This window comes from Motacilla alba, chromosome 2 (assembly GCF_015832195.1).
Source record: "Motacilla alba alba isolate MOTALB_02 chromosome 2, Motacilla_alba_V1.0_pri, whole genome shotgun sequence".
In the NCBI taxonomy this organism is placed as follows: domain Eukaryota; kingdom Metazoa; phylum Chordata; class Aves; order Passeriformes; family Motacillidae; genus Motacilla; species Motacilla alba.
In genome coordinates, this window is record NC_052017.1 from 100,159,344 (window position 1) to 100,185,048 (window position 25,705).

The 25,705-nt window shown below is 41.1% G+C and overlaps 1 protein-coding gene across 3 annotated transcripts in view; it reads left to right on the forward strand.

Moving 5' to 3' along the window:
• The window catches only part of PIEZO2 (piezo type mechanosensitive ion channel component 2), a 289,028-nt gene extending 274,393 nt beyond the window's left edge, over window positions 1–14,635 (forward strand). For 2 of the 3 annotated variants that reach the window (XM_038127333.1, XM_038127335.1), the window contains 9 exons: window positions 370–528; window positions 1,821–1,968; window positions 4,332–4,520; window positions 4,954–5,046; window positions 6,161–6,333; window positions 7,760–7,876; window positions 9,879–9,958; window positions 11,255–11,423; window positions 12,299–12,551. In XM_038127333.1, coding sequence (XP_037983261.1) covers window positions 370–528; window positions 1,821–1,968; window positions 4,332–4,520; window positions 4,954–5,046; window positions 6,161–6,333; window positions 7,760–7,876; window positions 9,879–9,958; window positions 11,255–11,423; window positions 12,299–12,551 — 1,381 coding nt within the window. Of the gene's footprint in view, window positions 1–369; window positions 529–1,820; window positions 1,969–4,331; window positions 4,521–4,953; window positions 5,047–6,160; window positions 6,334–7,759; window positions 7,877–9,878; window positions 9,959–11,254; window positions 11,424–12,298 lie in introns of all 3 variants that reach the window. The other variant, XM_038127336.1, reaches the window with a different exon arrangement.
• Window positions 14,636–25,705: the final 11,070 nt, after the last annotated feature.

A 25,705-nucleotide genomic window follows, 5' to 3' on the forward strand; every position in this document is an offset into this window, starting at 1 on the left:
TGATTGAGCTCCTACCCAGGACTTACAGAGGGTTGAGCCATCATAGGGGCTGAGGAAGACTGGTCTGTGTTGGGCAGCAAGGGACCTTCGGCATGCAGTAGGAGAGGGCACTGCCCAAAGCCTTCACTGTTTGGGGAGCCCATTCCCAGTGTCTCCCCTGTGACCCTGAGGTGGCAGTGGATGCTGGTTTTAGACTTTTTCATTCAGTGTCTTTCCAATACTCTTTTAACCCTGCCATGGGGTCAGCAACCAAGGCCTTTTCACAGGACCTCAGGAAGGGAAACTGCCAGGAGCAAAAAAACATGTCAAGCTAATTTGGTCATACACAGATACAAAGCTCATAATTTTCCTTTATCTTTTCCTTTACAGGAAATTTAGCCAGAACACAGTTGCCCAGCTCTGGTATTTTGTGAAATGTGTTTATTTTGGCTTATCAGCTTATCAGATACGCTGCGGATATCCAACTCGTGTTCTTGGCAACTTCCTCACAAAAAGTTATAACTATGTCAACCTGTTCTTATTTCAAGGGTAAGCATAGACTTACTGCCTTTCTTCTTTCTTTTGTGTAATAAGGATCTGCTGTAGTGAAGTGCTGAGGTTATTCATGACTTTTCTTCACAGACTGCTGGAAACAATAAGAGTAAATTTTGCACAGCACGCTCTGTATATGCCATATGTACCCTGTAGTCCACAAGAACAAGAAAAATCTATTTCTGGAAAGCAAACTTCATAAAATTCCATTTTTTGGTCTGAAACCAGAAGCGTGATAAACCAGTCAGCCATTCAGTCCCCTGTGAAATAGACATTTTTAACAATTCTAAGAAATTACCTTTGTGAACAGAAATAGGGGCTACGCATGGTGCTAGAAAACAGGTAATGTTATTAGTTCTGCAGTCCTAAAAAGTAGCAAGGTGTCAAATCCCATAGAGTCCTTTGGAGCAGGTCTCCTTGCTATACCTCAGCAGGTGAAAGGAATGGAGTGAAAGACAACACACCTGAGAAATAGGAACTTAAAAATAAGCACAAAAAAAAAAAGTTTGCTTTGAGAAGTGTTGCTCATTTGAAACTCCTCAGGAGTTTGGAGAGTTAGGGCAAGGAACAGGCGCAGAATTACCTCAGAGTGAAAGGTGGTGAAGTGCTTTTACATAAGCAGACCACCGTTTACACTGTTACAGTGGCCTTGTGATTAAGCCAGTTTGAAGCATATGTGTAATTCACAGAAAAAAATTGAATCATTTCAGCCTTTGTACAGTATTTGCAGTATGGGCTTCTTGCATTCCATGGAAAGAAAGCTTTCCTCACATGAAATACTCTTTAAAGGGTAGGACTAGGAAAGGGAATGATACTCTTTCAACAGCTGCTCATTGCATGTTGATTTCCTGTTGATTCCCACCTTCTTCTGCTGTTTAATCCTGAGTCACAAAGCCCAACTCCATATGCAGCAGAGGGCTGCCCACATACTGCAAAGTTGTCATGCAACACTTGGTGTAAGGAGGTGTAAAATTAATCCCATCATCCTGCAGAAAACATGCGATCCTCTGCCAGGTCAGAGGAATCTAGGAAATCTTGTACCATTCCATCAGTGGTTCAATCACAATTATGGACATAATGATGCATAAGCATATTTATGGCCTAGCAAGATCTAGAGTAACACAAGCTATGGCAATTTCAGGATGTGATTGTCTTTGTGTTTACAGAATCCCCAGTTAAGCTCTTTCCATGTTGTCTTAATTCTCCCTCTTGTCATATATACACTTGCTGTGCTTGTTTGATGTGATGCCTCTGTTTCTGACAAGTTATCTGCTGTGGTCTCCCTTCAGGTTCCGCTTGGTTCCATTTTTGACTGAGCTGAGAGCAGTAATGGACTGGGTTTGGACCGATACCACTCTCAGTCTTTCCAGCTGGATCTGTGTTGAAGATATCTATGCTCATATATTCATCCTGAAGTGTTGGCGAGAGTCAGAAAAAGTAAGGAAACCCCATATGAGTGATTCAGACCATCTCTCCCCCATGCAGAAGGGAAGAGAAATAATCATGAGTCCCTAAATAATTGAGGAATCCACCACAAAAAGTCTGTGGGAAGATATGCCTGGCACTTGTGTTCAGAAATATCCAGACTGTTGGGTGCTTTACGTTAGTTGGCAGCTGCCACGAACAAAACTTCAAATGGCCTCTGTTTTGTGCCCAGCTGATTTTTCCACCATTAATGTGAACTCCAGAAGCCTGTGCCTTCTGGCTTAATTGCAGGCCTGGGTTTCAAGGCTGGGGTTGGAAGTCCTGGTACTCACACAGTCACACACAACTAAATGAGTAACCTGGAGTAGCTGGGAAGCTGCAGCTGAGGAGAAAGGTCAGTAGAAGGAAGAGCTCATGCCCCGCAGTGTAGGTCCCAGAGACACTGGGTTCATGTAACTGCAGAGGGAACTCAGCTGGCTCCTTTATCTCAGGAGAGTTCCTGAACATCCAGAACTGAACTGCAGGCCAGATAAACCCACCATTTGTCTCACTGAAATTTCAGTCTCTTTAAATCATTTAAGCTTCAGTTCAAATTAAACTTGCAAATTCTGGATTCTTTGTAACTGCTATAAAGATTGCAACCATATGCTTGCTCATTTTGCCAATTTAAAAAAGATATTAAACATTATTTTAAGAGTGACCAAACCAGTCAGAAATTCTACCTCTGTATTGAAGTGGATTTACTTTTAAGTGTTACTGACGTATTTCTACTTTTATTATAATCCTGTCTCTTAATGGCAATTGCTTTCTAAGTATATCACATCGATTATCTCAGAGCTGCAGTGCACACAAATCATGCATATAGGCTTTTTCTCTGTGACTCCCACTTCTGCCATGAATGGAAGGAGTTCTGAAGAACTTCAGGAGTCGGGGAAGTAATAACCCAGCTCTACTTTGACTCTGTGTGTCACCTCATTTTTTATGCTGCAATTCACATTATGTCTAGCAGAGATCTGACATGGGAAGATTCCCATGTCTAAGCTGGCATGTATGTTCTAATGCCATACAGAAAAATAACTGTGTCACAACTTTACAAGTATTGTTGAAGGTACTTTGGCACTAATATCCTCCAGACAAATAATAATAATAATAATACCCCTGCTGATCTTGATACAATATTTTAATGAAAATGCTATTCTGTAGCATGAGACAAATGACTTGATACACTGCTTCTGAAAAGTAAATAATTGGTTTTAAATATAGCATTGTATTACAAATGTAATATTCTCATAGGGCTTTATGGATTCATGTTGCAAAGCAAGAACAATTTCCTGAAAGCCAGATTCCTGGGGTGTTTGAGGTGCAGTGCAGTACAGTGCATATTTATTTTGCACATGTGATTAACCCTGTCAGAGTTAAACCCTGTAAGAGAATTACACCGAAATAAATTACAGTGAGAGTAAGACATTTTACAAGATGGTGAGAGTATAAAGAATATTTAGTCATGAGGCAAATAACAGAGAACAGGAATTATGGGCGAGGCTGAACAGACATGCCATGTGATCTGCTTTGAAGGGAGAAGAAAAGCAGTCCCTTTTGTCCTCAGAAGCTAAGAAAGAGAAGGATGTTAAATCAGCAGTATCCAGACTTTAGGAATGGCAACAACTTTTTTAACATTAGTTAATTGGGTTTGGTGTGGAATTCACTAGAAACAGATTGGATCAAGCCTTTGAATTCTTAGAAATACTGTAAGTGAGGTGTGAAATGAATGTGAAGGTAGTGCAATATCAGAAATTTTGCTGTTTGTATGTGTCAGTTGCTGGCAAACAGTTTTCCTGCTCCCCCATCTGCCACAATATACAGTTTGCAGCATTTCAAGACCTATGAGAGGAAGTCTGCCTTAAAGAGTTTTGTGATAAAACTTTTCAGAAGTGCAAATACAAGAAAGTGGGTCCCTCATGATAGCACTTTTTGGAATAAATTTTTGTATCACTGTTTCTGCTATTATTTTATATTTTGTTCTTGTAAATTTATGCTAGCACTTAGACAGAAAAATCAAATTATCCTACCTAAATTCTTCTTTTTTAATGGTTGTGAAGAATCAAATTCAGAGGTTTACAATATTTATCACACTGGACACACATTTAGGGTTCACTTGTCATTTCTCTCTGTTGCCATCAGAAATTGGGTGTCTGTGCTGGTTTTGTTGCCATCAGAAATTGGGTGTCTGTGCTCAGAATAGCTGTGGAGACATGGGGTAGCAAATTACCACAAGAGATGGGGAGCCTTAAGATCATTATATATTCACCCATCAAATCATATGAAGTGTACCTTTGATAGAAGAGACATTACCATCCTGCTATTTGCTTTTGCAGAGATATCCCCAACCAAGAGGCCAGAAGAAAAAGAAAGTTGTGAAGTATGGAATGGGTGGCATGATTATCGTCTTGCTGATTTGTATTGTCTGGTTCCCACTGCTCTTCATGTCTTTAATCAAATCTGTTGCAGGCATCACCAACAAGCCTCTAGATGTATCAATCACAATAACTCTAGGAGGTTATCAGGTAAAAAAGAAGAAATACTAATAGCAAACTCTGTAACTCTGTTTTTTGCATTATATTTCCTTGTGCCATTTCTTCTTCCTTCCATTGAATTAACTCTCCTGCTTTATGCAAGGTATCTGGCAAGCTTCCATAAATAACCCCTTTTGGGTTTAAAAATATGATAGTTTATCACTGATGTAAAATATTATCTTCATTTTCAAGTCAAAACCAGCCTCTACTGTCAGTGGAAACTGAATAAATTATCCTACAGGTCCACATGGTAGATATAAGATAATTGTAGGCAGCTTGCATCTCAGAGAAAGGAGATTGTAACATTGTCTTGTTGAATTGAGTGCCGTAATTGTCTTGGACTGTGATGCACAGGATGCTGGACCGTGTATGTAGCAGCCAATGTGAAATAAATGTGATAAGCATGTGTTCTTCTGTTTCCTAGCCTATTTTTACCATGAGTGCTCAGCAGAATCAGCTCAAAAGTTTGGATCCGAATGAGTTCAGTGAATTTCTGAAAAGCTATAGGGGTAACACTGTAAGTGAAAAGTACCTCATTACTTAAAAATGTGTGCATGTTTCCATGGAAGCCTTTTGTGAGTTTTGTTTGTGTAGTTGTAAGTGGTCATCAGTGCTGTGATCAATTGGAAGATATTTCTATAAAGAGGATTTGCATGAAAAAAGTTCAGACACATCATTTGTCAGGACAGTGCTGGGTTATGGTAAGACAAGCTACCATTAATGCAGACATCTTTGCACAAAATCCCGAAAGGCAGAAACCCTAATTACCCTGTTGTCTGAATGAAACCCTCCCCTCTAGATGACACAAACCTTCAGGAGATGTGATGCTGCTTGTGTACTGCCAAAGAAAACGTGCTGTGGGGACAAAACAGTGTCTTATGCACTTTTAAGCCCCATGCTCCTTTCTAGAGCACACGTCTTTCACCTTCCAGTGAGGAGTGGTGGTGCTGTCAAAAGAAAGTGTGTGTAGCCTAGAAATGTTTTGACATTAAAATGTCCAAAAAAAGCATTTAAGCGTAGTCTCAGTGTTTCATGGAGCAGCATGCCCAGTTTCCACAAGTTTCTACAGGAAAAGGACTAGTAATTAGTAGGAACTGTTGTATTGCTAATCTAACTAACATTTGATCAGATATAACTTTAAAAGAAGTGCTTGTTACTAGCTCATGAAAGGATTTGATATTAGAACTTGGTATTAGAGCCTATCCCATAGTCCATGTATAATAGCACTAATATTGTAACCTAGATGCATTTGGAAGTTACAAGGTTCCAGTTGGGTCATCCTTTGCAGACACTTTTCTATGCAGAAAGATACTTAACAAAAGAAAGAGTAAAACTAACTCGAGTTTAAATAGCCTCTACAGAGTTTGTTTCATGAACTTTCAGACTCACTTTAGCCAACATGGCCATCAAACGATGAGGCCATTTTTGTTTTGCCCTTTTAGCTTGGCTATATTTTGTTGATTGCCCTTCCTATCTCAAGCCCCCGTTGGTACCCGAGGAAAGCAATCAGTGCACACCACTGCACTTACAATTAATCAAACATTTACAAATCTGTCTGACTGGGAAATGTGGTTCTGTGTCTTGTGAATATCACTGCACTGAAGTTTTCTTTTCCTCTTCTGCACCTACAGGCTGCCTTGCAGTTTCTAGAGGGCTATGCAAGAGAAGATATAACTCGAGCAGATCTGGAGGGAAATTCAAACTCTTTATGGACCATCAGCCCTCCCAGTAGAAATAAAATGATACAGGGACTTCGAGACTTTGATGCTGATTTCACTTTAGTTATTTCATGGACCATTCAGAGGTAATTAAACAAAGTTATTACGAGGTAGATGGATCATTTGCCAAGCATTAGCTCAGTAGAACAGTTCCACATTGCAGTTTTGGTTTAGTTTTTTGGCAAATTCTATCATATGGCAGAGCAAAAAGCTGAGAGTAGGAGGGAGAAAGACAGAAAGAAGTCAGTTTTGTTACCCATAAAAACATTTGTTGCCAGCAGTTCTCAAAAAATAAAGAAGTGGAACCACTACCAAATAAATTATTTTAAATGGCCAGGTGGAGTTTCAAATGGGATTTGACAGGAAAGAAGAAAAAGCAAGAATTTTTTAGCCAGTTTTGGGTGGGGATGTTCCAATGAATTGCCCTTAACAACAACCTTGCTAACATTTATGGAAAGTGTTAGACCTAGTTAGACTTTGACTCAGTTAGACTTTGGCTCACTTAGTTAGACTTTGGCTCACTTAGACCTAGTTAAGGCACAAAACCTATGAGGAAATGCAAGCAGAAGTTCTTCATCCTCTCATTAAGGGAGTCTGAAGGTGGCACAAACAATTTCTATGTGCAAATACCATAACAATGGCACGGATCCATTTTGTTGAGACCATTGCTCATGTGAGCTTTCTTTGGCCCAGTGAACTGACTTTAACAATGAAGTTCTTGAAAGAGACAGCCTGGAGTATGAAGTTGTTGCACTCAGGCTAGAGCACACCCAGTCAACAAGGTCGTTTGCTGGCTACTGTCTGCCATATAGAGTTCCTTTAGATTACTGGACTAAATCGGAGTTAAGTCATCACTCCATGGAATCCAAGTTTCTTTGCACCCTCTTTATTTACATGTTTCCTTGGAAGTAGAAGCTGGATTGTTGAAAGACTATGCACAAGAAGCAGGTCAGCCAAATTGCTGTGGGAGCTCTGAACATGCTGGGTCTGCTCTTCCACAGTCAGAAAGGCTTGTAATGAATCTGCGCACTTGATTCAACTTTGTTTCACATCCCCCCCGCCTCCCCCAGCCTCTTATTTTCCTGGAAGGACAGGCTATTAGCTAGTGAATTGCATCACTCCATCATTTCTGAGCCTTACATTAATTTTTAGTACTGCTACTCAGTTTGCCCATATGCTTTCATGGCTACAAGCATTCATACACGAGTGCAAAGAGACATTTTTCACCCTCAAATTGTATCTTGTGGGATACGCTGTGAAGACAAGTGACTGAAAATGTTATAGACTTACCACAGTGACCTTCTGCTTGACTGCTGCCTTTCATCTAGGCCAGGAAGCCACAAGCAGCAGTAAGGTGGGCCTGTTGTGTCACAGAGGAAGCATGCACACTTTCTGCCTTTGCACATCGTCTGCCATGGGTGTTTCTCTGCAGCCCCCAGCAGCTGCCTCACCCAGCTCAGGTTATGCTCTCGTTGTAGGTTGTCAATGTGTTTTCCCTTTTACTTACAACAGGAATCTCTCCCTTGGTGCCAAGGCTGAAATAGCATCAGATAAACTTACCTTCCCACTAAAAAAACATACCAGAATAGATATTGCTACAATGATGGCTGAAAATCAACCGGAAAAGGTGTAAGTTATTTTATTTTTCTATATATATGCAAACTTTCTCCTTTGAAGCCTGATTTACTAAGGTGGTCAAGCTTGTGCAAATGTTTCATTTGTCTGCCCATCTATCCCCCTCTAATAACAGATATCCCCCTCTAATAACAGATGTCCCTCTCAGATGCCAACAGCACTGAAGCCAAGTAATAGTAATATTAGAGGTGAAAATTTATTTCCTGTTATAAATCTATAAATGAGAGGACCCTAAACACAGGATCATCAACAGCAAGCATGGTGAAGCTATTAGTAACTTTTCTTTGATTTATTGGATAGGCACAAGTTCAGTATAGTCTTAGTTCAACTCACCTTTGAGTTACATCAGTCCAACTTGATCTGAGGATGTTGTATTGAAGATTTTTTTGTTCTAAATAACTATCCAGACTGTAGCTCACATTGTTACTCTTGAATAGTACTAGATTGGCAAGGAAGTGTTGAAACACTGCGGTCAAAGGGTAACATCTGCAGTCGTTTCTGACATCAGATCTTTTCCTGTGATGGAAATTCACAAGGCATGCTCTTCATATGAATATCAAACATTATTCTACAGATATAGCCTTATAGCATAAACCACAGTGGTGACTCCTTTTAGATCTGAAAAGAGTCTGGCTGTTCCTCTTCCGCCTTCTCACTGGGGATTACATTACAGCAGTAGTTTCTAAGTACTGCTAAGCCAACACATCATCCCTGAAGGCCACTTGATCTGATTTGTGGCCAAAAGAGTTGAAAAGTTTAAGCTGTGACCAACTGAGATTGTAAAAACTCTGGGAGGTTCTTATCTGTTGGTAGGTAGAAATAAGATTTGCCTTTTCTGTGCACAGCTGTTTTTCTGCACCCACACACACTCGTACATCCAAACAGACTGCTATTGCACATGTGATCATTGCAATTTAAAAATACTTGATGCCTCTTTTCTGCTGTGTGATGATACAGCAATATTTCCTGAGGTGATGTAGGGCCACAGAGGGTAGATTTTTCTCATTTGTGGGAAGAAGTAATTAATTCATAATTCTCTCTTTGCAAAAGGCAAGCAGTAACGTAGACAATATAGCTGCATTTGCCTGTCTCGGAGTAGTTTTGTAGATTTAAGGTTTTTTTTACTTGGTCATAAAGGAAAAATGGTTGTGATAGCTATTAGCCATTCAGATACTTCTGCAGGGGGCTTTCTGCCACCACCTCTGCTGGGACGATTTAGCTGCTGAGCTCTTACCTTTTGTTGGACCTCCTGGAGTGATCAGAAGGGATTTTCAATTGGCCACCCTTGTTCTTCCTCAGCCTGGTGTATGCAATGTAGCCAAGTGTCACAGGATTTATCTGGGAGCTCCTCTTCCCTGGAATTTTTCAGTCATTTGAGGAAAATGTTAAGACAGTGTCTCTGCTTTTAATGAAATGTGTCTCCCTCTAGATACTGCTTATTTATTCACACTCAAGATGATTTGATTTTGAGTCCAATGGAAGAACTTTTACAAATATCTTTCTTTAGAAGTCTGAAATCCTCCTAAAAGCTTTGAAAATATTTCCCAGTGAAAAATTCTTGCAAAAATTCTCATTCTTTTCAGGTGTTATTATTGAAACATCTTGCAATTCTGAATCAATAGCTGTGCTCACAACACATTTTTCTAGCTTGTTTACTACTGGCAATGTGCTGCCTTTATTAAATATTTTATTGCTGACTATAAAACCAGTTTTTTTTAAAAGGGAAACAAAATATAAAGTCTGCATTCCATGCAAACACACGTGCCTCAGCTATGTGGAATTCATGGTGTGTGAATGTTGACAGTATAGATGGAACTCTGCTGAAGTTCTGAAAAAACATAGCTGAAAAATCCAGTTAATTTTCAGATGTGACATCTGAACACTATAAAGTCATAACTTCAGAATTACTGAGAACTCTGTATAGCACTGTTAGGTATTTCTAAATTATTTTAGAGGTATAAAAATATGAAATATTTGATTTCTCATTTTTTTCCAGAACATTAGAGGAAGTGTATCCATACTACATCAAGGCTCCTAGTGATTCTCTGGCAAAACCCATAAAGCAGCTATTGAAAGGTATGTCTCCAGACCATGGAAACCAGAATATGGTTTAAAGAAGGGCAAGGCAGCACTCAGACTTGTACATTCATAGCTGCTATGTGCCACAGGCACCTCAGTCTTAAATGCACTTATAATGATTTCTACTTGGTGTCTGCCAGCTTGAGGAGAGATAAGGTGATACAGTGTAAGGCAGAGAATGCATCTCCACGTAGTCTACCTCTGGATTTAACAGTAAGGACTCTAAGAATGAAGTGTATCTCCTTCAAGTCTGCTTTAGGAACTCTTTTCCTTTGTTTTATGTGTAAATGATTACAAGTTTCACTTCTCCACATCTCCCCGCTACCTTACTGTGAACAGTCAGTAGTTTTGCATGTCTGCAAATGCAGCTCCTCAGCTTAAATAATGACACTGCATTTTTAATGGTTTTTTTAAGCTATTCCTTCCTTATTGGTTACAAAGAATCCACTTTGAATAACTCAATTGAATTTCAGAATCCATACAGGTACGCACAGACATACAGAATACGTGCACCCACGCACATACATATGTCTGAAAAACCTGTTGGGTTGGAATAGTAGGGTAAAGTATTTATCTAAGAGCAATTTTGTCAACAGAGGCTAAATTTGGAGCTTGCATGTAAGAGTAGTAGTGCTATGTAGTATGTTCTTGTCAAGATTCATCAAGAAAAATAATTCTGAGCCCAGCTCTGTGAGTAGAAATAAATTATGAGTGCTTCACTGTCATTGGTCAGGTCCCTAATGTGAGTTTCTTCAGAAGGGCTTTAGTGTATACACTGCTAATGAACTCTCAGGAGGAGCAGAGTTCATCTCCTGTCTGTCTGATCAGTATGCATAAAACAGGATAGCACCTTTTTTTGATACAAGAGAATAATATCTTTTATATCAGACACAAATGGTTTATGGTGATAGTTACCTTTGAGATACAGAAGCTGACTGCTACCCTTCCAGGTTCAATGTGTTTCTATAGGCCTGAAATGCAGATGTGATGAGTGCTATTGATATTTTGGCCTGAAAATACCAAAATTATTTGAAAGTTGTACCTATCATATGTAGGTGATATGAAATATTTTAAATATTTTCTGCAGATTCAGATAAGATTTGCAGAAGAAAAAACACAGAAGTCTAGGTTTTATACTTTTTTATACAGAAATAATGTAAAATGGAGTTAGAGGAATTTTGCTTCTTCATTGTTCAGTCACTTTATAATGCAGATGTTTGAAATATCTGTCTCAAAATGTTTGATTTTTGCAATTCTTGTTGTATATATAGTAACACTTCTTTTTTTCAATAGACTGCAAGTGGGAAAATATTACAGTTTCCCTTGTCAAAAATGCATCTGAAGAATGGTGGGTTTTGAATCAGCTTGGAAAAAGACAAAAAACGCCTCAAGAGAGTCTTGAACTCTTCATATTCAGTGATAAAGTCAGTCCACCAAGCCTTGGATTCTTGGCTGGTTATGGGTAAGAGGAAGTCTTTACATAAAATTAAAGTACATAAGATAAAAGTAGAGGGGACTTTATCTGCTGATTTGGTTGTTTATTTTTTTGTCCTTGTGGTAGTGTTTGAGCATTAGAACATTTTGAAAAGGGGTTTTGTGAGATTTTAAAATCCATGCCTATTAATATTATCTGTGAAGGATTAATATTAGCAAGGTTAGTATTATCCCTGATAACTGCTCTCCACTGGGAATAAAAACAGAAGCATCCTTCACACCAATTTCCTACTGAAGAGAAATAACTCAAAATATGTTAGTTTAGCTGCAGGTCAAGTTCTGCCCAAACTCTGCCTGGTTTTGGTGACCTTCTCAATCTTGTAGCCCGGACCCTGGGTGTGAAAGAGTTATGAAATACATCTCCACAGACAGAGGAAGGCAGGAGGCTAAGCATTCCCAGGAGATACACCCTTCTGGTAGGAACTTGGAGAAGTCCCCATAGAAAGATTATTAGGGGGGATTATCAGGGTAAATGTTACTTTGTCACCAGTTACATATACCTTAATAAAAAATACAGGATATGAAACCTGACAGATTATTTGCCTTTTGCTGCTGTCAGATTTCCAATTGTGACTTCCAAGCTGTAGCAGGCAGGACATGCAACCATCAGCAACTGGGGTCAAAGAATTTAAGTCATCAGCCTCAGCTGTTTATGATTCCAGATTTGTGAGGTGTTCTAAGAGATCCTATTTTCCTTTATCCTGTGACACAGCAGAAACATGACCCTAATTAGAAATTGATGTTCAGCCCACTGACAGACAGTTAGCCTTGTAGATGAGCCTCCTCACACTTGGCTGCCCTTTTACAAAGCACAATTTGAACTCTTCCTTTCTTTCTTTTCAGCATTATGGGACTATATGCCTCAGTTGTTCTGGTGATAGGGAAGTTTGTCCGTGAATTTTTCAGTGGGATCTCTCACTCCATCATGTTTGAGGAGCTACCCAATGTAGACCGAATCCTGAAGCTGTGTACTGACATTTTCCTAGTGCGAGAGACTGGAGAACTGGAACTAGAGGAAGACCTGTACGCCAAGCTAATATTCCTGTATCGCTCACCAGAGACTATGATCAAGTGGACTAGAGAAAAAACTAATTGATCTCTTTGGCATCACACTGCAAATCAAGTTGGTTAAATCTGAATTTTAAAGGAAAAAGAAAAAAAAAAAAGCACAATATTCTCTTAAGAGCTAAGCCTTTTATAGTTGGGTAGCAATGATTTTTCACTGAAGGAGTCCTGGAAGCTACGGCCTTAGGAATCCATGCTGCCTTTCAAATTAAGGATCAACAGTGAAGAAGGTTGAATGATTTGTTGGTTTTAATGTGCCACTCCTCTACAATCTGAGGACTGCTTTGTAATTTAATCAGCAAAAAGTTTGCATCTTTGTCTGGCTAATTTAATTTTCCAGACAGCCATTACAACTTAGAGAGAAACGGAAGGAATGAACCCACAGATGACTCCAGTGTACCTTCTTAATCCTTTCTGGAGCCACACAATTTGGATTGTGCAATATGCTGTTGTACATCACTGACTTTCAAGCTACAGTAATGGGACACTGACGAGCCTTCAGAACACCCAGCACCCAGGGCCACACTGGGAACTGAAGACATTCTAGCCATACCCATTTGTAGAAAAGCAGAGGTTTTGATGTACAAAGGACACTGTGGACAAGCCTCTGTCAGCAAAAAGAAAACAATCTCTTGAAATGCCTTATTTTATTTGTACAGTCACAGGAGATATTTCCACCAAACATCAATGACTTTTCTCAGGAAAAAGAAAAAGCAACTGAAACTTGACACTTCGTCAAGATTAACTAATGGCTAGAATAATTATGGTGAATTATGGGGTGTTCTGCTGGGCCATTCTCTTCAGCATTACTGCTTTCCATTGGATGAGAAAAGAAAGTGAAATCCATGACCTAATGTGCTACTTCATTTCTTATAACCCTTTAAAGACTCTGAGTAGTGTGTGCTTCTCTCTGCTGCCCATGACATGCTTTTTCCCATTTCGATGATTTAAGGCAACTCTTGTTTTGCTGTTAGCTGATACTCTTCTTCCAGTGTTTCAGGTATACAAAAATGTTTACATATTCCAAGTCACATTTTTACATCTGAGATGGGTTTTTTTTTAAGTTCCCAAATATAGACATACATAAGAGCTTGAGAAATGCCCTTTTTTTTTTAAATTGCTATTATTAGTGAAACAAATGGCTCATTGCAGCATGAAAATTTACAATTGTGATGTAGGTTTCTTTCCATGTTAAAAAAAAAAGAGAAAAAAAATTGAGTGGGTAGGGTATGTTAAAAGGATATACTTGTAGTTTTGATTCAGTAATGACTTAAAATAAAGCACATGTTGCAAAGTCATTTTAGAAGTATTTTTTCCTCTGCCTTTTTACATGAAATGGGAAAAGTTTGACATTCTTCTTAATCTGTGACAAATAAATCTCTTTCTTGTAGTTAGCTGCTATTTATTATATGAATGATTAGTTAATCACCAGAAAGAAACTAACATAATTTGCTGGCACATTTTACTGCAGAACTTCATAAAACAGCACAACTAAATGAAGTTGAAACATACTCTGCTGAGTGCTTCCATGACAAATGCTGTCACATCCATTCTATACTGTGAAAACTAACACTTTGAGCACCTTGACGTGCACAAAATAAAAATTGCTTCATGACATTGTAACAATAAAATAATTTGATGACTGGAACTCACTGGAAGACAACCTGATTTCCTCTGAAGTGAAAAGGTGGCTGCTCATACACCCAGGCAGCATTCCCCCCTGGAAAGTTTTGCTCCATTTCTTCCATAGGTCCTGTGAATGAAAATTGAAATATACAGGGCAGCCCTGACATAGCACTCAGGGATGCTAAAATGTCTTTTATAGTTAGATGGATCCTCACCTGGGTGTTCAGTGATTTTAAGGAGATGAACACTGGAAGGAGAAGTGTGAAGGATGCAGTGTGTTCCTAAAGGTACCAGCCAGCAGAACCAAGCTGGCCACAGCTGGTCCCAGCTCCCTTCCTGGTTCCTTCTCTTCAACAGGCACTTCCTTTTTGTTGGGAAAAATCTGTCTTCAGAACGAGCTGTACAGTTATTTGGGCTTTGCAAAAAATGTGCTGCTCTTTCTTTAATGGATTGATCAAACTTTGAAAATAAAAGGATTCTTCTGTTGTTTTTTTTTATTATTTTATTTATTTATTTTTAAAACAGGTTATAGTCAAATCACTGATTTGGACTGGGTAGCCACCTGAAATGGGTGAGGAGTGTACCAGACCATCCTTTGAGCCCACCTGTCCAGATAAAGTTGAACTGGCAGCCAATTTCCAGGGGCATTCTAGGTGGTCAGTACTGGGACCAGTACCATCTAACATCTTTATTAACATCCTGGAGGACACATCAGAGTGCCCTTTCAGCAGCGTGTGGGCTTCACTGAGCCTGGCTCTGGGGAGGTTTGCGATAACTCGAGCGTGTCAGCTGCTCTCCTGGGGCATGGGCTGGGCAGCTGCAACAGCGGGGGCAGGACTTCCTGGAAAGGCAAATCTCAGGATGCTGGAGAAATTATCTGCCAGTTACTTCATGAGCTCGGACAAATGCAGCAAAGTCCTGCCTCTGAGGCAGACTAACCCTTACAGCAATTCAGACTAGGTGGATGGGTTGGGAATAGCTTTAATATAAAAAGGGACAAGACTAGGGGTGAGAATTGCAGTGTGCCCTTAAGGCAAAGGAAACCAGCATACTGAGCTTTACTTACAGCATCACAGCTGAAAGTCGAGGAAGTTCATTAGTCCCCTCTATTCAGCACTTGTGAGACCACATCTGGAGAACAGCATGGAGCTTTGGGGGCTCCAGTGCAAGAAAGATATGGGACTGAGCAGGCAGCTGAGAGCACAACATGCGAGGAGAGGCAGCAGGAGCTGGGCTTGTTCAGCCTTACAACAGAGAAGTCCCATGGAAAAGCTTACTGGTGCCTACAGCTGCCTGATGGTGAGATACAGAAATGCCAATCTCTGCAGAACTGCATGACAGATCTGATTAAATAAAAGGAAAATTATGTTTTACCATGAAGGCAATCAAACATGGGAGCAAGTGCCCAGAGAAGCTGTGAGAGCCTCAGCCTTGGGGGTTTCCAAAACATGGCTGGTGAAGCCCTGAGCATCCTATTGTAAGTGGCCGTGCTTTGGATTATAGATTTGATCTGAAACCTCCTAATGTCCCTTGCAATCTGAATTATGTCACGACTTAAAGATCCTGTCAGAGATGCAAAGTAACCTGCTGGTGTTGTTTCCCAGTCTATGGATGCATTAGCTCTCTTGTTCTGCCCATCAATAGTCCAGGCATAACTCCTAAAAGCAGGAGGAGAAGCAGATTTCAGCTGCAGTTTGTTTTGGTTTTCCTTGGCTCTATTTAGAAACCTGCAAGGGCTTACTCAGGCAGTGGTGTGAGTTTGTAAGTCAGAGCAAGGACAAGTGCTTTGACAACACACCCAGCTGCACCACCAGGCATCCCAGAACTCTCACATGTCTGTGTGACAAGGCAAAAGGTTCAGCTTGCACTGTTTGTGTAATTAAAGCTTTCACAGTTTTCCCTGATTTGGTAAACTGGTTAAACCCTAGCTAGTTAATACAAATAGATAAATAAATATATATATAAATAAAACTGCAGCTGCTCTGCCTGGCACTGTGTGATATTTAAACAGGGTTTCTGCTCTGGGTGCATGTGGGTTATTTTAGATCAGGCTTTGTTGCTTCTTTCTTGAGGAAGGAAACCAGAGGAAATCCAATGCTTTATTAAAAGCTTGGGGAAAACAAGAGAAAAGCAACCTGTGAGCATGCAATAGGAAAGGTAAATTCCTGTTCAGTAGCCAAGGGAGCAGGACCTACAAGGGCAGTACAACCCTGACCCACTGTACTGAAGGGCTACAGGTGTTTTTAGGTTATGTTAAGAGTTAAGGTGGACACTTAAGACAGTAGAAAAAGAGCTGGAGAAGAAATAAGTATTCAGAATCATTCCGTGAGAATGACTCGTCCTTCAATCCTGTGTTTCAAGTTGATAAAGTTCATGGTATGAGAAATCATGCATGCCTTAGCTTCAAGGTTTGTCTCAGGAATGTGATGCACAAGTAGCAAGCCATGGAAGGGACCAAACATCTATTCTTGCTTCTACTGGCCTGACAGGCACTTCCCAAGGCCAGTTCCACTGACTGCCATTTAGAACTGTTATTAAAACAGAAATCTAATGAAAAACATCTTCTGCTATGAAGAAAACTAGCTGGCCACTGGCTGATGACCAGGGAAACCGCAGACTTTCTTAAGAGTAACTGGAGGGGTATTCATGTATGAAGGAAACTATCCCTCTTCAATGTGCAGAAATTATTGCTATGCTTAACAAAATGAAAACACTAACCCTGTATTAGTCCCAGGCTCTGGACTCACCAGATTGTAAGCTCAAACCAGGATTGCTTATCTAGAGGGACACACATCACACACAGAGCTCAGATGTATCGTGGCCATCTCTTCCTGCCTCTCCTCACCAGCAAGATCACACACAATCATTTCCCTGGTGTGGGGGGCCACAAATGAACCTATGAGCATCCCCTCCTAGCATAAAGCTCTCAGTGCTGTGGTTCCAACCCAAACCTCCTTCAAAGGCTTTCATGAGGTCATATAATTTTTCAGAGGGAATCTGGTCTTAGTGTGAGGAATCTGACACCTCCACAGGGCCTGAGGGAGCCCAGCTGTGCTGGGTGTGCTGCAGCGCTGGACACAGCTAATGCCTGCTCTGCAACTTAGCATCTTGCCTTGCAAGTTCAAATACATCAAACACACACATGCATGGACAGTGTGCATCTGTGCATGTGTGTGTGTCCCTCTCTGCTTTTTAAGAGCACAATTTTGCTGTATTAGCTCTCATTAATATTTCAAGCTGTTGTCTCCTGCAGCTCGTGCTGGGGCAGAAGAGGGAGCTGCCAGCAGACACAGACGTGACCGTCAGACTCCTGTAGCAAACATTCAGGGAAAGCACATTTTTAATGTTATGGCAGCAAGAGTGAGGTAATGCAGTTAAAATATTTATGAACCTATTCAGCTGACATCTCCAAATAGCTTGTAGGGCCTAAACTTTGGAGGTCAAGGCAGTGTATTAACTAGATATTCATCCAGCTATAAAAAATTTTCCTGTTTTAAACAATGCTAGGGACAGGAGGGAGGGAGAGAGGGGTGAATCACAGAGAGAAAAGAGAAAAGAGTTGTAAAATTCATCACATATCAAAAGGAAACATATGGAACTTTTGGACAAAAATTGTCCTTTTCACAGAAAGCCTTCTAAAGTTATCTTTTAAAGGTTCAAAATATTCTTCCTCAAAAAGGGTCACAAAATAAGGATGAACTCCAAATACTCCAAACTTGAAACAACACCATGTTACCTGGCCTGCAAAAAGGCAAGTGGGATCTGCAAAAGTTGCCAATTATTTATGTTCTTATTCCATAGCTCACCATCAGCTGAGCATAACCATGATGCTTACAGCTGATAGCTTGAGAGATGAGCAGCTGCTTGTGGTCTTGTTATTCAAAGGAAAAGGGGAAAAAAAAAGAAAACAGATAAAGGAACAAATAGATGAGAAAAAAACTCAAGAAATGCTTCTATCTACCAATTGCTCTAATGGACACATAAGCAAAGTAAATCATTTCAGATTGCTTCAATAGGGCCCCTAGAGGTCAAAAATCATTATTTTTTGCATGGTTGGACACTGTTTGCTCTCTTCCTCATGCCTACTGAGGCCAAGGTGGCTTTTTCTGCTGGGTTCCATCCCTTGTCACCAGGTCTCACATGTGCCACATCACAGATCCCTTTCCCTGTCCCCTAAAAATCTGCACAAGTTCACAGCTGCCAGGGCTCTGACATAGAAATCCCAATGCCAGCCAACCCTGCCTCCTCCCCAGGGTTCCAGCTCAAGTCCAGCCTCAAGCAGGCAAGCTCCCACTCATGCCCTAGCACAAGGCATGGGGAAACACCAAAGGTTGGGCTTTAGAATGGTACAATTGTACTCCCACCCCAACAAAAAACCACAATAAAAGAACTAAGGAAATCTAGCAGAGCTGAAAGTACTTCATTGCAAAACAAAATGACTGAAGGTTATTTGTGAGCAAGGAGACAAAATGCATTTTCAGATGGGTTTTTGAATCACCCTCTCCATCAGATGTTTATCTATCTGAGCTGGTTTTTTTACAATACTCAGCCAGCCCATCTGGTATTTAGCTCATGATGTATGGATTCAAAACATATCCTTGGTACTTTGTTGATGAAGTAATATTTATCCTGCTTGTTTTGCTTAGACAAGACTCCACGGCCATTCCACGAGGTCTGTGGGATTTATGTAGCTACTTCAACTGCTTTCAGCTAAAAAAAAAAAAAAAATTAAAAAAACCTGGTTGTGGTCTTGTTTGGGGTCCAAAGGAGAGGAAGGGCACTGGTCTTCACCAGGGTTTCTGACAGAATCTGAGTCTGCTGTGCTGGAGCAAAAGGTGGATGCATTTCTCATTTTCCCTGCTCCAGCCATCCCTTTCCTTTTTAGCTGACCAAGCAGAGATTTGGATAGCCCCAGATCTCCTTCAAATACATCCAGGGAGGTGCTCCCTATGCTGCATGTCTCCTGGCAGAGGCTGGAGTCACCAACCAATGTGGCCAGCCCCAAACAGAGAGTGCCACCTTCCACTGAACTCTGTAGGGAACACCTCTGAACCAAATGTTCTGGCTGCAGCCTGGGGAAGCCTTTAGTCTAAAGTAGAGTCCCTTTTTCCTGTGGCCAGATTTGTTGGTACCCATGCACTGAGCTCAAGATCCTTGATATCAAGTAAAGAGCAGGGCATGCAGAGCAGTGAAAAGGGCATTTTCCCAGCCAGCAGCCTCTGAGGGATACATTGGAGCATTTCCCTGCAGCCCAGCACAGCTCACTGAGGTTTCCTTCACTTCCAGCTACAATAATATGAACTACAGGAATCAGGATGAAAGGATTTGGGGAAGCATGCTGTCTACACAACCAGCTGAAATGGGGCAAACCTATCCTAGGGCTCAGTGACTCAGAAAAGAGCTTTTCTGCCTTTCAGGTCAGGAGCTGAGTAAGTGCAATGAAACAGACAGAGGAATTAACTTCTCTAAAAGGGATCTGTAGAGGATGTACCCATTTTGAAGTTTTTCCTTATTAGTCATGCACTGGCTCCCACCAGAACTATTCAACATGTAAATAGTTGTAAGCCTTCTTTACTACAACTCTTCATCTTGCAGTATTAATATGGGTCACACAGGCAAGAGACGACAATAACTCTGTTTGCATTTGGAGCTGCAGTTCAACATGATATCTGGAAGATAAAAGAAAAACACACACATACACATATATATTCTGATGGTCACTTGTTGAAGAGAAGCTTTAGTCATTTGGCAGCAGCCCAGAATGATTTAATACTTATTTTCATGCTTCCTATATGGTTGAGGGCAAAGAAGAACATGCATGAAGAAGATCATGAATACCTGAACTGGGGCATCTCTTTCCACTGACCATGCAAGGGGTCAAAGTATTAAACAAGAGAGCTAAAGGATAGATCCAAAGCTGTGCATGTGAATATATTCACCCAAATACAGTCCTCAGCCCTACTAGTTTTAGACATCTGGTGAAGTTTTTCATTACATTCTCATTGTCCAACTTAAAGGTAAACACAGAGCAGTGTGTGATTCCACTCATCTCAAATCACATTGGCACAATTTCTGGAATACTATGGCAACAGGTAATATGGAAAAATGATGCAAGGGTGACCAGACATGAGGGATTGTTAAAGAAAAACCACCAGTTTTAACTCTGAGAAATAAAATCAAATGCAACCAGTGGTGTTTACAGAAATGTGTTTTCAGTTTTACCTGGCAACACCTACTTCCAAAACCATTCCTCTTTCACTATTACAAATTCATCTGGAAGGTCCACAAAGCAGAGAGGTTAGCCAGCTCTCAGTGCACTGCATCTTGCTGCTGACTAGGAACCGAACCTTTTTTTTTTCCCTCATCAGTTTTCCCAGCCTGTACTTATGAAACCTATCAGGATGGATCAAAATAGACCAAGGACTGTTGTAGCTAATCAACAGCACGATTTGGCTGCATTTCACCAAGATACAGACACTGTGACTCAGCCTGAGCCAACACTCTAGTTTATGACTTTGAAAAACCTGCTTCCCAGGGTTGAGTTTAACCTCCAGATGAAACTCACCCTTTTTTGCCTGTGTAACTCCTAACCCACGTAAGCCCCACAAAAACAAGGCAGAAGTAAAGAGGAAATTAGAGGGGGGAGAGTTTTAGAGAGGGTGAGTTAGGGGTGACTATTAGAGTCGACAAATGCAGCTGCACCTACACGTAGCTGACGAGGGCTCTACTCTGCACCTGTTCCCTTTTAACCCTACACATGCTGGGGATGGAAGGGTGGTGCATAATTTTGCTGTGGCTGCAGATCACTGCCACAAAGGCTCCAAGACTGATGGAAGGCACACCTCTGTCCAAGTGCATCTGACTTTCACAAAGGCAGACACTACCAGATTCAGTCCTTTATGCCATTTTAAAAGTCATCCATACATGCTTATGTTGTTGATATAACAATTAAAACATTTGCTTGCAGGTGTTTATAGCCTCTTTCAATTTATAAGTATAATGGAATAGTTAGACTGAGAAATTATATTCACAGAAGTAAAAAAGTGCAAAGTATGGATTCCCGAAGCAATTGTACCTTATATCCCATTTTCATATTAAATCAAAGAGAATTGGTTTGGATGTCAAGAGCAGTACCACCCAAGTTTTCATCTTCTTTGTTTTTAAAAGTTTTGAGCCAGTGGAACAGGAACTGAACGCTGAATCGTAGTGCAAGCATCTGATTACTTCTGCTTCTGGAAAGTATGCCTTTATCTTCACCCTCTCTCACAAACAGTTACCAGCCAGCAAACAAGAGGGGCAAAGTTCCCAGTATCTGCTGTACAAGCCCATGCCCTCTGCACAGGACCACCTCCTGCAGCTGCAGAGAAGCAGTTGAAAAAAGGATCAGAAACCACACTGAGCCACTGTAGTCAGTGAGTAAACCATTTCTGCTGGGGCACTATCATACAGCTGGCCCTCCATCATGCACACTTCCTGAAAAACATCCACACCAGGGGAAAAAAATGCTCTCTACAGAAAGGATGGCTATGAGACATGACTGTACTGCATTTACCAAGAATGTTTTATAAAGCATAAAATCTGACTCCTTCCGGCAGTGATCACTAGCACAAGTTTCCAGACTTTTACTATCAAGATTAAGTGCCATTCAATTCCAAGCCATAGGAAATGTTTATGCTGATCAACCCAAAGGTCTAAAACAGGAGTCACCACACATTCCCTATGACACCCTTCCTCCCACAAGCTCTCCTTCCCCTTCTGGCATTCTCCGGGCTCCTCAGTGGAATAGAGCTTGTGGGGCAAACCTACACTTAATGCTGTTTCCTAAACCTAGATCTGGTCTCTGGAAGCAATATAAAACATTAAACAATGTTAGGAAACAAGTAAGAATAGGCAGAGAGACTTGGGGTGATTAAAGGGAGTTCCCATCTTCAACTGCCTAATATGTAGCTTTAGAGAGGATGGACCCAGACTCTTCTCCAAGGTGCACTGTGATGGAACAAGAGGCAGCATTCACAAGTCCCAACACAGATTCCCATTAGATATGAGAAATGTTTTTTTTAACTACAAGGGATAAAGAAACTTATGTGGTCTCTGACCTTAGAGACATTAAAGTCCAGAACCTTGCTGTGAAACTCTTCTACTTCCTCTCCTTGACCACATCAGACTCTGTTCTTAAAGATGTCTGCAATACACATGATCACCATCTCCTGGGGAAAGGTTATTTCTTCAGCCTTTATTCCCATGGAGAATACTGGTTGCATTAAGGATGTAGCTATCACTTCTTCAATCCATCCATGAGCTTATTACAGATGATAAAATGTCCAAGGGTGGTTTTGAAATGGGGTTCCAGTTCTGTCAAAAACAATGCTGGAGTGAAACTTTATTACTGACTAAATGCTTCAGGACTCAGCAACCAAAGCAGATAATGCAGCCCACCCCAAAAGTTTTACAGGCACTGCTCTTTCTGAGAGTCTTCTCATGCCTCTCCCTTCCTTTCCCCGCCCTTCGTGAACGTTGGCTTGGAAGGTGGGATGTGAAAAGAGGGAGCAGGGAAAAGTTATTTTTGGCTGACAACTTTTTATGGCATGCCTGTCCCATAAAACTCTTCGGAGCTGTGTGTCTCACCCCGGGTCAGAAGAAAACTAGGTCTGAAATGGCAGAGAAATTTCTTCATGAGACACAAGCTGTCCAGCTGCCAGCCGGTAGCAATAATGTCCCAAAGCACTGACTTGCTCAGGGCCTTGAGCCAGCAAAAGGCAGGCATGGAGAACCTAAGGATATAAAGTGCTTATAAACCCACTGGATGCTTAAGCCCACATTCATCTCTGAGGTGAAATTCCCTCCATGGGAGCTTTCCTTGACTTGAAAGGGCTGAGCTCAGAGTCCTTGCCCCGTGCAGGGCAGCAGTCTAGACATGCCGGCGTGGGCGGTGGGGAGGGGGCTGGCAGGGGGGAGCTGCCTCCTGCTGTCTGCCAGCAGCCTCCTCCGCCCCTCCTCTGCACTGCCATCACAGCCAAAACTGCGACACTCCTGCGCCTGCCATGGCCCTTGTCTGAGCACCTAGACACAGCACCACTGCAAGAAACGCAGGAGACTCCTCAGAATTGACATGGGGAGGGTGAAGTATAATTAACTAGGTCACATGATTGCATAGCACATCAAGAATTGTCTCTTCACCTCTTCAGTGCCGGCACTGCCTGTCAAAAGCAAGATCAAGACTCCTAAAAAACTCTTTGCAGGCTGTTATGGCACTGATTCTCAACATATTGCTTAAAAGCTTGAAGGCTGTTTACTTAAAGCATCTAACACAGGTGGAAGACCCTAAACAGAAATGGATTTTAGGGAGCAGGTCTATGATGTAATTTCTCCTTTTTTAGTTTTTTTTTCCCTTTTTTCAAACAGAGCCACTCAAGTTAACTGAATTAGCACATATGCCTCTCCAGACACCATTCAGCACCTAATCAAGTGGTAGGATTATAAATACCATGTGCTGCAGCAGTGTCTGAACCTCAGTTGTTGAAGGTTAGATTGTCTTTACAGCTTTGCACCACTGGGACAAAAAAAAAATGCATCAGGTAAGCAGTGATTTCATCGCATCAGGCAAATGCCACACAGAAAATAAAGTTTACAGAAAATGTGGAACCTGTGAGTCATGCAAAATAACCTTTCTGCTCTGCTACTCCAGTAACATAAGGCAGAAGTTACCTCTGAACTGCTGAATTGCAAGTGAAATGAAGAGGCAACATTTGAAGGTAAGCAGATCCCTGCCTAGGTAAAGCTGTCTGTCTCTTGCTGGGAGGCAGATACAGCCTCTCCAAACCAGAGATCAACTTTCCTAATTGAATGAGTAGGAGATGTTAGAGGGAGGCAGAGGGAAAGATTGATGTGGATTTTACCTGTAATGGCTGCATGCTCTTGAAATAACCTTGACAGAATAATTAAATTTAGAGGGTAATTTATAGAGGGAAATGCATTATTTATGTATTGCAATAACTAGGGGAAAAGCAGATCATCAGCATTCTGAAGGTAGGCAACTCCCCAAAAGAAGAATGAGCAATCAACAGGGAGAGTAGACATTGCTGGATGATGTGTCTCTTTATTTTCAAGTGGATCCCAGAGATCACCCAGCTGAGTTAGAAATCACTCCCTGGATTTCTAGGACCTTAACAAAAAGTCTGTGACTGACAAGAGATGCCCAGATCTCCTTTCTGGATAAGCATTTTTCCAGGGCTAGTAGAGGCAGTTAGTTGCCCATTCTCCTGGCTTACTTAACTTTCAGTCTTACTCTCAGAGCCAACAAGTCGGTACACCCAAGTACCTGTGCTCACTACTAGCAAATTGTTTATTTGCAGCTGTCACGCTCTGAGTGAGATAAAAAAAAAAGATCAGAAAGGCTCATGTGAAGGTGAAATAGTAGAGCTGGTCCTAGCTAAAGCCAACTAAACAGGTTAGCTCAATGCCTGCATCAAGCAATCGGCATCGTCTTGTAGGGAAAACAGGGAAAGTGATCTAAGCACCAGCCAGACCTTCCTATAAAACACACCAATCAATAGGAGCACAGCACATGCACAACAGAAGGAAAGACAAAGAAAGGGTGGGGGAATGGAATCAGCTAAGATCAGAGGGCAATGGCACAAACCAGTACTTTTGAAAGGCAAAAAATGAAATCAGATTTGAGAAGGTTTTAAAGAGATTTCGTTTCTTAAGTCCTGTCATAGAATCATAAAACCAGTTAGTTTGGGAAAGACCTTTACTGTCATCAAGTCCAAACATTAACCCAGAACTGCCAAATCCACCACTAAAGGGCCATACTACACATTGTTTTGAACACTTTCAGGGATGATGACTCCGCCACTTCCTTGGACATCCTATTGCAATGCCTGACAACCCCAATTTTTCCTAATATTCAATCTAAGCTTCCCCTGGCACAACTTGTGACTGTTCTCTCTTGTCCTGTCACTTGTTACCTGGGAGAAGAGACTGACCCACACCTCACCACAACCTTCTTTCAGGTAGTTGAAAACACAAGCACCTCTGAAGAAGCTGCGCTGAACAGTCTGGTAATTGATATTTCAGTGAGTTTTAGCCCATGAACTTCTGTATTTTGGATCTCTCTCCATTGTCATGTACTGCTTTGACTGCACATTTGCACATTCCAGCAGCTGTTATATTTTCTTTAGCATTCAGCCTTCTTCAGCTTTCATCACAAGGATCTGTAGTCTGTTTTAGAGCAGATCTGGCAGAGAAATCCACAATATAAAACTTTGTGCAAGAGCGCCCTAAGATCTCCAGGTCTTATGAGTTTGGAAGATTTCCAGCCCTCTCCCAGGGACTTCCCAGTTCACACTCAAAGAATTTTCAGACAATTGGACTGACATTAAATAAAATTTAACTCCCTAAATTCCCAGGGGCTGGAATAAAAAGGGGAAAATACATATAGGTTTAGGCAGATGAATAATTATACAACACAGAGAGAAGAGCACTGGAGGACTAGTGGAATTTGCTGCTGTCACAGCAGGATGGCTGACCCCAGCTCAGCTGTGGCCGTAAGCAGCTTGC